The 16,737-nt window shown below is 32.2% G+C and overlaps 1 protein-coding gene across 3 annotated transcripts in view; it reads left to right on the top strand.

Moving 5' to 3' along the window:
* Positions 1 to 16,737, top strand: part of LOC149779657 (E3 ubiquitin-protein ligase HECW2-like) — a 207,852-nt gene that overhangs the window by 188,850 nt on the left and 2,265 nt on the right. For all 3 annotated transcript variants that reach the window (XM_089940469.1, XM_089940468.1, XM_089940470.1), the window contains 5 exons: positions 626 to 772; positions 7,477 to 7,591; positions 8,979 to 9,064; positions 10,216 to 10,328; positions 12,208 to 16,737. The exon at positions 12,208 to 16,737 is cut by the window's right edge and continues 2,265 nt beyond it. In XM_089940469.1, coding sequence (XP_089796595.1) covers positions 626 to 772; positions 7,477 to 7,591; positions 8,979 to 9,064; positions 10,216 to 10,328; positions 12,208 to 12,319 — 573 coding nt within the window. In that variant the 3' untranslated portion in view covers positions 12,320 to 16,737. The remainder of the gene's footprint in view (positions 1 to 625; positions 773 to 7,476; positions 7,592 to 8,978; positions 9,065 to 10,215; positions 10,329 to 12,207) is intronic.

The following is a 16,737-nucleotide window of genomic DNA, read 5'->3' as shown; positions in this document are numbered from 1 at the left end:
TGCCCATTGCCAAGGAAACAGAAGATGATCAGCTGTTTGGGATGAGAGAAATGTTTTACTGATTTTTGTTAACTTGGGCAACAACCAAGAGCACTTGGTGGATGACCATGGATGAAAATGTACAAAACAGACAAGTAAATCTTCAACAAAACTACTACTGTTTCCAAAGTACAATGTGGAAAAAGATGTAGGCTTATGTGTCCAAAATGAATTTTAGAGGGGATTGGTTACTCAGTATTGAGACATTTAAATCTATTATGGAAGGCTGATAATTAATGTGTTGGAATTTACTTTAAAGAAATAAGAAATGAGTGAGAATATTTGCAGTCCCTGTATTTTATTTTTGAAGTCTCTATCTTTAAACAAATAGGACCATTGGGCTCCACTATTTTCCATCTATGGAATAAACATTGAACTTGCAATGTCAGTGGCTCCCTTTTGATGGTGTGGTTCTCAGATGTGGATATAGATTGGATCTGCATAACGTCCAGACCCAGTACAAAGTTTGTGGACTGCAGAATATGTTCTAAAATATGTTTCTTTACCCTAACTCACCATATTCAGTATAAAAAAATAACACTCTAAGGCAAAATACAACTTAGTTTCTATGCCTGTCCTATTTAAGGTAACAGAACGGGAGCTCAAACCAAATGGGAAATCCGTCCCAGTGACAGAGAAGAATAAGAAGGAGTACATCGAGAGAATGGTTAAATGGCGGCTGGAGCGAGGGGTGACGGATCAAATGGAGAGTTTGATACGGGGCTTTAATGAGGTGGGTTTCCTTAAGTTAAAACACAGAAGTGAGACGTAAGTTTGAGCATGTTGGAAATTTGAGCAAGATATGCAGCAGAATTTTCAGAAAACAAATATCATTAACAATTGTCTTCACTAACTGATACTTGCAAATTGTATATTTCACTTACTGAAAACAAAAGTTTTACGCTTTACCCTCATCCTTCTAAATGACCTATTCAACTGATTAGCCCGTATTTCCGAGATATATCTCAAGATTTAAATCATATCTCATAATCAGCAAGAATGTTCAAGACGTTTTAATACAACATCTTAATATTGTTTGCTGTAGTGCATAAAATCCTGGAAATCTTATCTCCATTCAGATAGATTGATGCAGGCTCCATTCAGCAGTGCTGGAGATAGATCCAATGCAAGCTGCTTCAGTATACTTACTACTGGCACTAATTAATTTTGTCAGTGGTTTATTGCTTAAAGCATGTAAGCATCAAACTTGAATAAAGTCTAGTGCATTCACAGCATCTGTATTATCTTGTCTGTATATTTATAAAGTCTGCACACGATGGAAAGAGACCTTTTCTGCTAGCACTGACTGCATTTTCAGTCGTAATATTCAGTGTCAAGTTTTGTGTTTAAAATTATCCATGTCAAATACAGTGGATTTTCATCACAACACAGATTACAGGTGAGAGGCGACATGCAGTGGAATTTTTGTTCTCTTCAGTATATGTCATTGTGAATTTGTATCAAGATCATTATCAACCCTTTGAAAGAAACATCTCAAGTGCTTAGTAAGAATTTTGCTTTCCATTGTATTAAGAACCATCAACAACTATTTCATTGTATCATGACAGAACCATCAACAATTATTTCATTGTATCATGACAGAACCATCAACAATTATTTCATTGTATGACAGAACCATCAATAACTGTTTCATTGTATCATGACAGAACCATCAATAATTGTTTCATTGTGTGACAGAACCATCAGTAATTGTTTCATTGTATGACAGAACCATCAATAATTATTTCATTGTATGACAGAACCATCAATAATTGTTTCATTGTGTCACAGAACCATCAACAATTGTTTCATTGTGTGACAGAACCATCAATAATTATTTCATTGCATGACAGAACCATCAATAATTGTTTCATTGTATGACAGAACCATCAATAATTGTTTCATTGTATGACAGAACCATCAATAATTATTTCACTGTATGACAGAACCATCAACAATTATTTCATTGTATGACAGAACCATCAATAATTGTTTCATTTTATGACAGAACCATCAATAATTATTTCATTGTATGACAGAACCATCAACAATTATTTCATTGTATGACAGAACCATCAATAATTATTTCATTGTATCATGACAGAACCTTCAATAATTGTTTGATTGTATGACAGAACCATCAATAATTGTTTCACTGTATGACAGAACCATGAATAATTATTTCATTGTATGACACAACCATCAATAATTGTTTCATTGTATGACAGAACCATCAATAATTGTTTCATTGTATGACAGAACCATCAATAATTGTTTCATTGTATCATGACAGAACCATCAATAATTGTTTTATTGTATGACAGAACCATCAATAATTGTTTCATTGTGTGACAGAACCATCAATAATTGTTTCATTGTATGACAGAACCATCAATAATTGTTTCATTGTATGACAGAACTGTCAATAATTGTTTCATTGTATGACAGAACCATCAATAATTGTTTCATTGTATGACAGAACCGTCAATAATTGTTTCATTGTATGACAGAACCATCAATAATTGTTTCATTGTATGACAGAACCATCAACAATTGTTTCATTGTATGACAGAACCATCAATAATTATTTCATTGTATCATGACAGAACAATCAATAATTGTTTCATTGTGTGACAGAACCATCAATAATTATTTCATTGTATGACAGAACCATCAATAATTGTTTCATTTTATGACATTGTATGACAGAACCATCAATTATTTCATTGTATGACAGAACCATCAATAATTATTTCATTGTATCATGATAGAACCTTCAATAATTGTTTGATTGTATGACAGAACCATCAATAATTGTTTGATGATATGACAGAACCATCAATAATTGTTTCATTGTATCATGACAGAACCATTAATAATTGTTTTATTGTATGACAGAACCATCAATAATTGTTTCATTGTGTGACAGAATCATCAATAATTGTTTCATTGTGTGACAGAACCATCAATAATTGTTTCATTGTATGACAGAACCATCAATAATTGTTTCATTGTATGACCGAACCATCAATAATTGTTTCATTGTATCATGACAGAACCATCAATAATTGTTTCATTGTATGACAGAACCATCAATAATTGTTTCATTGTATGACAGAACCATCAATAATTGTTTCATTGTATGACAGAACTGTCAATAATTGTTTCACTGTATGACAGAACCATCAATAATTGTTTTATTGTATGACAGAACCATCAATAATTGTTTCATTGTATGACAGAACCATCAACAATTGTTTCATTGTATGACAGAACCATCAATAATTGTTTTATTGTATGACAGAACCATCAATAATTATTTCATTGTATCATGACAGAACAATCAATAATTGTTTCATTGTGTGACAGAACCATCAATAATTATTTCATTGTATGACAGAACCATCAATAATTGTTTCATTTTATGACATTGTATGACAGAACCATCAATTATTTCATTGTATGACAGAACCATCAATAATTATTTCATTGTATCATGATAGAACCTTCAATAATTGTTTCATTGTATGACAGAACCATCAATAATTGTTTCACTGTATGACAGAACCATCAATAATTGTTTGATGGTATGACAGAACCATCAATAATTGTTTCATTGTATCATGACAGAACCATCAATAATTGTTTTATTGTATGACAGAACCATCAATAATTGTTTCATTGTGTGACAGAATCATCAATAATTGTTTCATTGTGTGACAGAACCATCAATAATTGTTTCATTGTATGACAGAACCATCAATAACTGTTTCATTGTATGACAGAACCATCAATAATTGTTTCATTGTATCATGACAGAACCATCAATAATTGTTTCATTCTATGACAGAACCATCAATAATTGTTTCATTGTATCATGACAGAACCATCAATAATTGTTTCATTGTGTGACAGAACCATCAATAATTATTTCATTGTATGACAGAACCATCAATAATTGTTTCATTGTATGACAGAACCATCAATAATTATTTCATTGTATGACAGAACCATCAATAATTGTTTTGTTGTATGACAGAACCATCAATAATTATTTCACTGTATGACAGAACCATCAAGAATTGTTTCATTGTATGACAGAACCATCAACAATTGTTTCATTGTATGACAGAACCATAAAGAATTGTTTCATTGTATGACAGAACCATCAACAATTGTTTCATTGTATGACAGAACCATCAATAATTGTTTCATTGTATGACAGAACCATCAATAATTGTTTCATTGTATGACAGAACCATCAATAATTGTTTCACTGTATGACAGAACCATCAATAATTGTTTTATTGTATGACAGAACCATCAATAATTGTTTCACTGTATGACAGAACCATCAATAATTGTTTCACTGTATGACAGAACCATCAACAATTGTTTCATTGTATGACAGAACCATCAATAATTGTTTTATTGTATGACAGAACCATCAATAATTGTTTCACTGTATGACAGAACCATCAACAATTGTTTCATTGTATGACAGAACCATCAATAATTGTTTTATTGTATGACAGAACCATCAATAATTGTTTTATTGTATTACAGAACCATCAATAATTGTTTCACTGTATGACAGAACCATCAATAATTGTTTCATTGTATGACAGAACCATCAATAATTGTTTCATTGTATGACAGAACCGTCAATAATTGTTTCATTGTATGGCAGAACCGTCAATAATTGTTTCATTGTATGACAGAACCATCAATAATTGTTTCATTGTATCATGACAGAACCATCAATAATTGTTTCATTGTATGACAGAACCATCAATAATTGTTTCATTGTATGACAGAACCATCAATAATTGTTTCACTGTATGACAGAACCATCAATAATTGTTTCATTGTATGACAGAACCATCAATAATTGTTTCATTGTGTGACAGAATCATCAATAATTGTTTCATTGTGTGACAGAACCATCAATAATTGTTTCATTGTATGACAGAACCATCAATAACTGTTTCATTGTATGACAGAACCATCAATAATTGTTTCATTGTATCATGACAGAACCATCAATAATTGTTTCATTGTATGACAGAACCATCAATAATTGTTTCATTGTATCATGACAGAACCATCAATAATTGTTTCATTGTGTGACAGAACCATCAATAATTGTTTCATTGTATTATGACAGAACCATCAATAATTGTTTCATTGTATGACAGAACCATCAATAATTGTTTCAGTGTATGACAGAACCATCAATAATTGTTTCACTGTATGACAGAACCATAAATAATTGTTTCACTGTATGACAGAACCATCAATAATTGTTTCACTGTATGACAGAACCATCAATAATTGTTTCATTGTGTGACAGAATCATCAATAATTGTTTCATTGTGTGACAGAACCATCAATAATTGTTTCATTGTATGACAGAACCATCAATAACTGTTTCATTGTATGACAGAACCATCAATAATTGTTTCATTGTATCATGACAGAACCATCAATAATTGTTTCATTGTATGACAGAACCATCAATAATTGTTTCATTGTATCATGACAGAACCATCAATAATTGTTTCATTGTGTGACAGAACCATCAATAATTATTTCATTGTATGACAGAACCATCAATAATTGTTTCATTGTATGACAGAACCATCAATAATTATTTCATTGTATGACAGAACCATCAATAATTGTTTTGTTGTATGACAGAACCATCAATAATTATTTCACTGTATGACAGAACCATCAAGAATTGTTTCATTGTATGACAGAACCATCAACAATTGTTTCATTGTATGACAGAACCATAAAGAATTGTTTCATTGTATGACAGAACCATCAACAATTGTTTCATTGTATGACAGAACCATCAATAATTGTTTCATTGTATGACAGAACCATCAATAATTGTTTCATTGTATGACAGAACCATCAATAATTGTTTCACTGTATGACAGAACCATCAATAATTGTTTCATTGTATGACAGAACCATCAATAATTGTTTTATTGTATGACAGAACCATCAATAATTGTTTCATTGTATGACAGAACCATCAATAATTGTTTTATTGTATGACAGAACCATCAATAATTGTTTCACTGTATGACAGAACCATCAACAATTGTTTCATTGTATGACAGAACCATCAATAATTGTTTTATTGTATGACAGAACCATCAATAATTGTTTCACTGTATGACAGAACCATCAACAATTGTTTCATTGTATGACAGAACCATCAATAATTGTTTTATTGTATGACAGAACCATCAATAATTGTTTTATTGTATGACAGAACCATCAATAATTGTTTCACTGTATGACAGAACCATCAATAATTGTTTCATTGTATGACAGAACCATCAATAATTGTTTCATTGTATGACAGAACCGTCAATAATTGTTTCATTGTATGACAGAACCGTCAATAATTGTTTCATTGTATGACAGAACCATCAATAATTGTTTCATTGTATCATGACAGAACCATCAATAATTGTTTCATTGTATGACAGAACCATCAATAATTGTTTCACTGTATGACAGAACCATCAATAATTGTTTCATTGTATGACAGAACCATCAATAATTGTTTCACTGTATGACAGAACCATCAATAATTGTTTCATTGTATGACAGAACCATCAATAATTGTTTCACTGTATGACAGAACCATCAATAATTGTTTCATTGTATGACAGAACCATCAATAATTGTTTCATCAATAATTGTTTCATTGTATGACAGAACCATCAATAATTGTTTCATTGTATGACAGAACCATCAAGAATTGTTTCATTGTATGACAACCATCAAAAATTGTTTCATTGTGTGACAGAACCATCAATAATTGTTTCATTGTATGACAGAACCATCAATAATTGTTTCATTGTATGACAGAACCATCAACAATTGTTTCACTGTATGACAGAACCATCAATAATTGTTTCACTGTATGACAGAACCATCAACAATTGTTTCACTGTATGACAGAACGATCAATAATTGTTTCACTGTATGACAGAACCATCAACAATTGTTTCACTGTATGACAGAACCATCAATAATTATTTCACTGTATGACAGAACCATCAACAATTGTTTCACTGTATGACAGAACCATCAATAATTCTTTCATTGTATGACAGAACCATCAACAATTGTTTCATTGTATGACAGAACCATCAAGAAATCTTTCATTGTATGACAGAACCATCAACAATTGTTTCATTGTATGACAGAACCATCAAGAATTGTTTCATTGTATGACAGAACCATCAAGAATTGTTTCAATGTTAGATTGATCCTTAGTCTTGATTACCACCAGTAACCACAAAAGATTGTAAAATTTGGGGGTGCTGGTGGGATGGGTTTTTCTTTTTCTGGTGCTAAAAACCATCTGATAATCTGTGTCAGCTTTTTATGGATTTCGTTTTCCTTTAGGTGCTCGACTCTCGAATGGTGTCAGTGTTTGATGCACGTGAATTAGAACTTGTTATTGCTGGTACCATAGAAATTGACATCAATGACTGGAGGAAGAACACGGAGTATAGATCAGGTCAGTGTTACAATCTTTTTGCAGTTTCCTTGGCATGAAGATAAACTGCATTGGAATTCACTAGGTAGCAGTCACTTTGTAAAGCAGCTAAAGCACAGAATTCAAATAAAAAAAGTTTTTTGATTAAATTAAGGGTCTTGACCTTTTGAGTTCTTTACCTTCACTTAAAGTGAAGTTGAATTTTGATAGGTGTTAAAGAAGCTTCATTTTGGGGTTCCCAAGGAACCAAAAGCAATATATAATGTTAAGCAAAAGTGTTCACTTAATTACACCACTGTTTATAATGGTTAACAGACAGTCTGCCAAGAAAAGACATTTTCCAACCAATTCACATACAAAAACATTGTAGCTTTCAAATACTTCTTTTACCTTCAGTATGTAATGATTATTGTTCTGCCAGTTACCTCCCAATTACAGCTGCACCACCAGCAATAATGAACATAATTTGCAAGTAAAGCAGACATGCTGAGAATTTAAATGTAGTAGTTTTATAGTTTTTCTTTTCTAGTAATTTTGGTTATATGATTGTGCATTTGTAATAAAAATAGTAATATCATTGCCCACTTGTAATAAAACTGGTTATAGCAATGCTCAGTTATTATAAAATTGGTTACAGCATTGGCCAGTTGTAATAAAATCCGTTATACAGTAGTAATGCCCAGTTAATGTTAGTTATAGCAATGCTCAGTTGTAATAAATTTTTTTATAGCAATATACAGTTTGTAATAAAATAGGTTATAGCTTTACCCAATTGTTATAAAATTGTTATAGGAATGCTCAGTTGTAGTAATGTTGGTTATAGCAATGCCTAGTTTTAAAAATAATGGATAATATCATTGCCCAATTGCAATAAGAATGATTATATAATTGCCCAATTGTAATAAGAATAATTATATAATTGCCCAATTGTAATAAGAATTATTATTTCATTGCCCAGTTGTAATAATAATGTAATATTGGTTATAGCAATGCCCAATTGTAATAATGCTTATCATACCAATGACCTGTTTTAATATGGATATTAAAGAAGGAACTATGTGAGAATATATGCATTCCTTTAACCAACATTAGTCCGTGCAAAGTATTTCAGCTCTTTTAAAATTAAACAAAAGATGAATGACGATTCATATTGTTGCAGTCTGTGATAGGTTATTGAAAATAATACTTTCACACATATTACGTTATAATAATTGCCAGTACTAGACATTGAATCTCCCAGTGATTGTCTGAGCAAATAATATTTAATTAGTATATTAAAAATTGCATCCATTTCATCTGGACCATTCACTGTAGATATACTCTCATCTGACATTTGCTATATCAAAAGCCCAGATTTTAGATTTTGCTGTATCAAGACATGGATTGCAAAGAATTCTTTTGTTCTCAGGGTATCATGATCTGCAGCCTGTGATTCAGTGGTTCTGGTCAGCCGTGGAGAAGTTTGACAATGAAAGAAGACTCAGATTACTTCAAGTGAGTACAAAAATCAGTTCATATTTGGTTGTTCTCAAGACAGGCTGGTTCATAACCTGTACAGTGTTGATCTTTGTATCATGCTCTGTACATGTATTACAATTTTCTGCCAGAATGTTCCTGATCTTAATGGATTTATTATACTGGCAAATAGATTACACTTTTTACACCCAAATCAAATTTTTTGCCACTTTTAATAGCCATAATGATGTTTATATCTCTTTGGGTGGAGGGGGTGACATGTATGCCTTAATGGATTTATTTTACTGGTTTTTGTGTCTTCAGTCTTGTACAAATCATCTTTTTTACCGATGCAAATTTTATAGGAGTGATCATTACAGAAACTCTTGAAAGTTTACAACTGTAAATTATTGTTGTTGTTGTTATTGTAGGGCTTAACACCATTTTTCAGCACACGATACATGGCGGCCAGTATTAATGGTGGAGGAAGAACCCGGGAAATCCCCAGGAAGAACCACCGACCCTCAAGAAGCTACTGGCAAGCTTTCTCACATACCCACATTGGCCGAATCCAAGACTTGAACCTACGCAGACAGAGGCAGTGATCCATAACAGAGAGCACTTTAGACCACTCGGGGTCCCTAATGTAAATTATGCATTCATCTTAGTTTCTTTGACTCTTTTCATGATAAAGTTTTAAAAATAGAGTCAGAATTCAGTTATGACATCAAATTATTATTTCATTTGCAACAGATTTGAATTGCATGTTGTATCCATTTAATTTCGTAGAAGTGATATTTAGTTTAGAAATGTATCTTTGTCTTCATCCCACATTTATTGGGAACCTTCAAATATTTTCACTATATCATCATTGTGGTTTCTTTCACTCACTGGTTATACACCTTTTTGATTTTTGTTATCCTGTAACCTTTCTTTTAAGTGCACCATAAAATCCACAATCAGTCAACCAACCATCTTTGCCTTCCAAAAATTGTATTCAGTTGTAACCTATACTTCTCAGATTAGTGGCTTGAAATGACTTCTTTATTTGCTGTGTTGGAAAGGAGGCATTTGTTTCCATGGACACCCTTTTGGCATGAATTTTCTTAAATCCAGTATTTAAAATGATAATCTCTAATAGATGTATATACCTGATATTGTTGATTTATTATATTATTTTCATGTTTCAGTTTGTCACCGGAACTTCCAGTATTCCATATGAAGGGTTCTCTGCCTTGAGAGGGAGTAATGGTCCCAGGAAATTCTGCATTGAAAAATGGGGACGCACTACCAGTCTACCTAGGTAAGTCTTCTTTTTGTACCTTGTCATCTTTCATCGAGTTAGCATAACATTATAGTAAAACTTGGACACGGAAGGGACCAGCGTAGTAAAACTTTTCTATTAGGGACACTGAATGGACCAGCATAGTAAACCTTTCTATGAGGGACACTGGATAGACCAGCATTGTAAAACAGGACACTGAAGGAACCAGACAATTGTTTCCTTTGGAGATGTGCATAAAAGTTATGTCAGTGAAATTAAGAAATATTATATGCTGTTTTCCTGGAGTAGACAACTTTATGTTGAGGCACACTCCTTGTGTAACTCAATCATGCAGTCTTTCAGCACACTCCTTGTATAACTCTTTTGCTCTCTTTAAGCACACTCTTGTAACTCTTGCTCAATCATTCAGAACACTCCATATCTAACTCTTGCTTTCTTTAAGCACACTCTTGTAACTCTTTCACTGTCTTTAGACACACTCCTTGAACTCTACATTTTTGAATGGTGAAATAAATTCTGTAATAAATGTTCAGATATATGTCAACAAAATGAGATGTTTTAAATACTTAAAATTATATTAGAAGTAATAAATTTGTATAAAAAAAAACAAAGGGACAAAAGTGCCTGTAACCATTACCATATCTCTTTCTCTCTCTCTCATTAATTGCTTAGTTACTTTACATATCTGAATGTTGAATCTCTTTGAAATGTTGCACAACTTTTATTATACAAAGTTGTTGTTCCTTGCTTTTCAGATCTACTTAAATTGTATAGAATGAATATCATCTTGGGATCATTTTTGTACGTTCTGGGAAAGGGGCTAGAGGAGTTAGACAACTCATACTGAATCTCAATTTGTGTAATAAAATGACAATAAAGTATGTTTAAAACAAAAGAAAGATAGGTTTTATTATATTTAAGAAAAAGTCAGCAACTTCAGATTTATACTTTCAAAAAGGAACTCACCCTCATCATAACACCCTTTATAATAGTGATTAATAATAGTGATTATGGATATAATGCAGAATAGATATGGACCACATGACCACAGTTATACACATTTTAAAAAATTAAAAATAAAATATTTTAAATTTCTACATTCTGTTGATGAAAAGTGTATGTACTTGAATTGAGTCTCTTAGATGTATGGCAACAGGAAATAAGGAAAACAAGAAACTTAGTATCATATCCTTTTTACCTCTTTGAAACTTTATTATTTGAAAACTATAAAATTGTTTGTGTGTGTGATTTGGATTTTTAATATAGCTTTTAAAAATATTCATTGACTGCAGTGTGGCAGTTTATAGTGATGTCTAGTACTGGGACATCATGCAGCAGACATGTAGCATGATGTCCCACCCACTCACGTTAACCTGACACCAGGCCGACCAATCCTAACATTAATCTATTAATGCTGAGTGCCTAACAGGGCAGCTGTTAGTACCATTTTTAAAAGACTTTGATATGACTCATCCCAGGTTCAAACCCATGACCTTCTGTATCTGAGGCAGACACTCCAACCACTGGAGCAGTCTAACTATAAAATGCGAAGTGAAAAAAAAAATTAATTAGCAATAACTAAAAGTATTACTATATATGTATTTGACTGGCAATTGTTCCACACACACACACACAAACACATTCATCAAATTTTCTATCATTCTTGCAGCACTGTGGTTCAGTACATAATATAGTTGCCAATTATATACCCCAGCTACCATGTTAAAACGTAAACTTATACTCATTTCCCTTCAGTCTCAGCCTTAAAGTGAAAATGTTGGGACCTTTCTGATTTTCAGAGTGTCATGGTACAGTCATGGCAAATCATGGTAAATTTTTTAATGTTTTGTAATGGTATCTCTTAATTGAAAAGTAACACTTTTTTTTCTTGTTGCAGGGCTCATACTTGTTTTAACAGACTTGACCTACCTCCATACACATCGTATGAGATGTTGTTCGAGAAATTGGTCACTGCAGTGGAGGAGACAAGCACATTTGGAATTGAGTAACCATGAGTGTTAAAAGGGGATATAAAAATCTGACTCTCCTGATAGTTGTCTGACATCCCTGTGGCAGCTGGTCGTATGGTGTTTAACATTACCAGTTAAAATCAGTATTAAGCACTTTCATCCAGAAGTCATAATGGCATCATTTGGTGCATGCTGATTGGAGAAATTGAAAAGACTACCTTAAAAGGACATAATATGACTCCTAGAATAGAAACATATTTTTACTACAATATTTGTCACGATTGTAACTGTATTCTATGACATCACGTTGTTGCAAACAATATTTGTGATTGTGCTAGTGGCACTAGCACTAGCACTAAAATTATTTATGCAAGTATATCTGCGCCACATTACTGTGAATCATTCAAGGGTGTCAAGTTCAGAATGACAACTTTTGACATTGATGCAAGGTCCAAACTAAGGTCATCAAATTTTGGACAGCTACAATATAAATGAAAAAAAAAAAAAAAACATATCACAAACACAGTCTAAACCTGTTACATAGAGTTACTATTACATGTGTCTTAAATACATTTTAAATGTGCTTATTTGTGCCCAATTTAATATCAACCTAACACATCAGTCATATTGAACTAATTTGTAGCATTTTTGACATGTTTCATATAAGAACTGGCCTGAACTTCACCACCAGGTCCTATGTCTTGACTTAAGTCTAGAATCCAGTGATAAGATTGGCTAAATTTTAAGTCCAGCTTAAAATTGACCGATCAAATGCCTTAAAAGTTGGGATTTAAATCAAGGATTGTGTTGGTAAAGACCTGATCCCATGTTCTCAAAACTTTTTGAGCAAGAAACCCAAGCCTAAGTTTGAAGTCCCCTACATTAATTGTGAAACTTGAAATACTATAGTGTCGTATTCAGAATGCAAAAAGGAGCCAAGGATACTGAATTGTTATGATTTTAACTTTAGTCCAAGTAAAATTTCTGTGTTCAGAATTTGAGGACTGTAAGCTTTAGTTACATTTCATGCTCAGCAAATTTTAAACTACAGGATACAGCATTAAAAATATAATAATTTGAGAAGCCTGATTAAACTACACTTCAAGCTATTTGTTGTCCGGCTGTGGTCAGCTACTGTGATCTCACAAATTGGGCTTGATGTGTGAGATCAGGGTTCATTTCAAGCTCAGTACACATTTAAATGATGTGCGTAATAAAACACAGAAGTTTTATTACAGAGGAAAGAAATTAACTTTTAATTAAAAGCAAATAAAAAGTACAGCACATTTTTCAAATAAATACCAATAACTGAAGGAAAACAATAGCTGTTTTCAGAATCAGTCCATGCATTTTCTTATGACCAGTGTTCCATCAAGAAACCTTTACGTTTCATAATTTCTCAAGTCCCTCATCTTGTAACTGGAATTAAATTCAGTTATTCTTAAAACCCATAATTTTGCTTACAGTTATGTACTGTTACACATTTGTTGTTCACACAGATTTTATGTTTAACATATCTTTGGTAACAGGGGTTGGGGGTTACTTTCATGAAATGAACCCTGTACCATTGTCCTTTGTTAGGGTTAGACAGGGGTTGGGGGGTTAGTTTCATGCCATTGTCTTTTGTTGTTAGGGTTAGATGGGTTGGGGTTAGTTTCATGTCATTGCCCTTTGTCCTCTATAGATCCTCCACAGTTTATGCTAGGTAGGTTAATGTGTTCATATTTGTTGATATTTGTTATATAATTTTCAAATATATTTCTCAACTTTCAATTTTGCTCAAGTAAAAATGAAATGGGAAGTTTATATTTACTTAGCTAAACATGTGTAGCACGTGAAATACAGCATATAGCATACTATTTTCCATCAGTTATTTTCTAACTTGGAAGATGCCAGCTTCCAATTTATTAAACTTATCATGTCTTGTTGCATGCTGAAACTGACTGCATTGTATGTCGAGAAACATGGATGCTGTGCCCTTTTTGAGTCTTCAAATATTAAAATGTCTTGCCCGAAATTTATGAAAGACTTTAAGAAATTTATCAAAAGCCAAAACACAACATGATCATAACTCACTTTCCTTGAGGAAATCAGGCAGTTTTATTTCCTTTGTAAAACTTTAAATTAGTTTCTGTAAACAGACTTTCAGACTTTCTATTGCAAAATGTCATGGCAATATATATATTCAGTTGTCTCTCCTTTCAGGGGAATTTCATATCTTGTAAATGTGCAACACGTGTAGTTAATCAGTTTCAGGTCATAATCAAGTCAGAATAGTTTAAAGTCTTCATGGGAAGGCAACCAGAATGTCCTGGACCTTCTGTGTTACATGCTAGAAAAAAACTCCGATGTAAATAGTGGCAATTTTGAACTACTTTCAAGCTCAAGGTTATTAATAATTTCATCGATAGCACAGTGACTTGATGATGTGTCATATCTAACAGCAGCATAAGAAATATATCAAGCCTAATGAAACAGAATGATTTTCTAAAAACGTTTACATTCAAAACATGGAAAAATAACATTACAACATAAATATGGTTATTTCACTGATGATTGAACCATCATTAAGTGTTATTTTAATACCCTTCTCTTAATTATTCTTTGTTCATCAAGCAAAATGTTAATCTGCCAAGTATCGCTATGACTACAGACAAGTATGGTCTGAATGCATGGGGAATGATGTTGTAATGCTCAAGATTGGAGATATGTGTGTTATTTTCTTGTTAGCAATGTTGCAGAGAATTTTGTTGTTATTAATGCATAATTTCCCTTGAGGAACAGTCACACAAGTACATAGTCTGTCAAGAAATATTTATTTATAACAACAACACAGAGGGCAAATTCTCAGTGATGTGTTCAAGAAAAATTGTTCTCAAGGTGTACATGTTTTTATAATGTATGCTTTAATTATTACTGAAATTTAGGTGTACATTTCTCGGCCTTTATTTTCCAGTATACTTTCTCATCATATATACATCACAAAAGCAAACACAGAGATGTTTGCCCTTTGGGCCATATGGCAAGAAAGTAAATTGGGTATAATTTATTCACAATGTTTTGATACTCTTGTACATCTTGTTTATATTGTATGTGCTTTATATGTAATTAACCTATTCAAAAGTTTTAATAATACAATGGTAGAATTATATATTTACCCGTAATGTTTTCATTTTATTTGTCTCTGTTTTTAATGAGTCCTATCAATGAAGCCATTTATGAAATGCGCTTTTTGATCTGTCAGCTGTATACAAGTTTATTTTCCAAAGAAGAAAATTTGGAAATGTATGTTCATGGACTTTAAAGTATTTTCAGTCTTAGGTAAATACTTCAATAAAAGTCCATTTTTTATTGTTGACTTTCTTGTTTGATTGCCAAAACTATGAACTGTATCTTTTATGTCATGACACAGCATGTACATTGACTAGCAACTGTTTGAAGACTTAACATTTCATGCCTTTAATATCTGTAAAACTTCTGTATTACACAAATTTATTTCATAACAGTGCGCTGTTGTACACTACAGTTAACGCATTAGTTTTTATTTGATACTATACTTAAGGCATCACTGTCCTGTTTTAAAAAATTTCAGAATATGCTTTTTATACTTTTGATAACTTCTGCCTACCAATTTTTTCATGCATGGTGTAGGTGTACAGTTAGATTTAACAATCCTCTGAAACAATAGCTATGACATTTTTTTTGTTACAGGTACATGTACGAATTTAACATGTATTTTGGATCCTTTTCACACACCTTGCAGTTTTAAGATTTACTGGATATTATATATACTTTATAAACAGTAGTATTTAAAAGTAAAACAGCCTGCAGAAAATAAGCCATGTGGAAAATTCAGATTAACAAAAGACTTAAAAGAATAATACGTGTATCAGGCCCCACACAATTGCAAAGTCATTTAAATAAACAGTTCATATTAACTCGACTTAACTGCATTTAGATCTGACAATTTAGGAAGTTCCCTATGAAAAGTTCTATTCTTTATTAATGTCACACCACTAAAATGGCTCGAGTATGACATTACAAGGAACAGTTTCATTGTAAGCATGGAAACGGGGGCATTCAGAGTGCAAGTTCAAGAAGAAACCACCAATTTCACGTGTGGGCTGTTCCATTTAAACATAAAAGGTACCCAGGGAAGGCAGTTTAAAAAAAAATATATGCCAGGGTACTTTGATTTCACAAAGTTCATATTAAAATGATATCAATTCTAAATCACATCTATGGTTGAGTACCCCACATTAAAAGTGCCTTTCCTGGGTCCCATTTGTGTTTTACTGGAACAGTCCTTAGTAAATCGTGAACAAACAACATGTTCCTTCGTATATGTTGACACTGTCAGATTTTAAAAATTAACTTTGACATATTTGGTTTACTTTCACAGAATTAAAGTGCAGTTTCTTTGAAATTTTAGTCGGATTCCATATTTACTTGTTTAC

The sequence above is a fragment of the Sinohyriopsis cumingii genome, chromosome 17, assembly GCF_028554795.1.
Source record: "Sinohyriopsis cumingii isolate HCF-2022 chromosome 17, ASM2855479v2, whole genome shotgun sequence".
NCBI classification, from domain to species: domain Eukaryota; kingdom Metazoa; phylum Mollusca; class Bivalvia; order Unionida; family Unionidae; genus Sinohyriopsis; species Sinohyriopsis cumingii.
The sequence above is the reverse complement of the archived record's forward strand: the minus strand, read 5'-3'. Positions and strand labels throughout refer to the sequence as shown.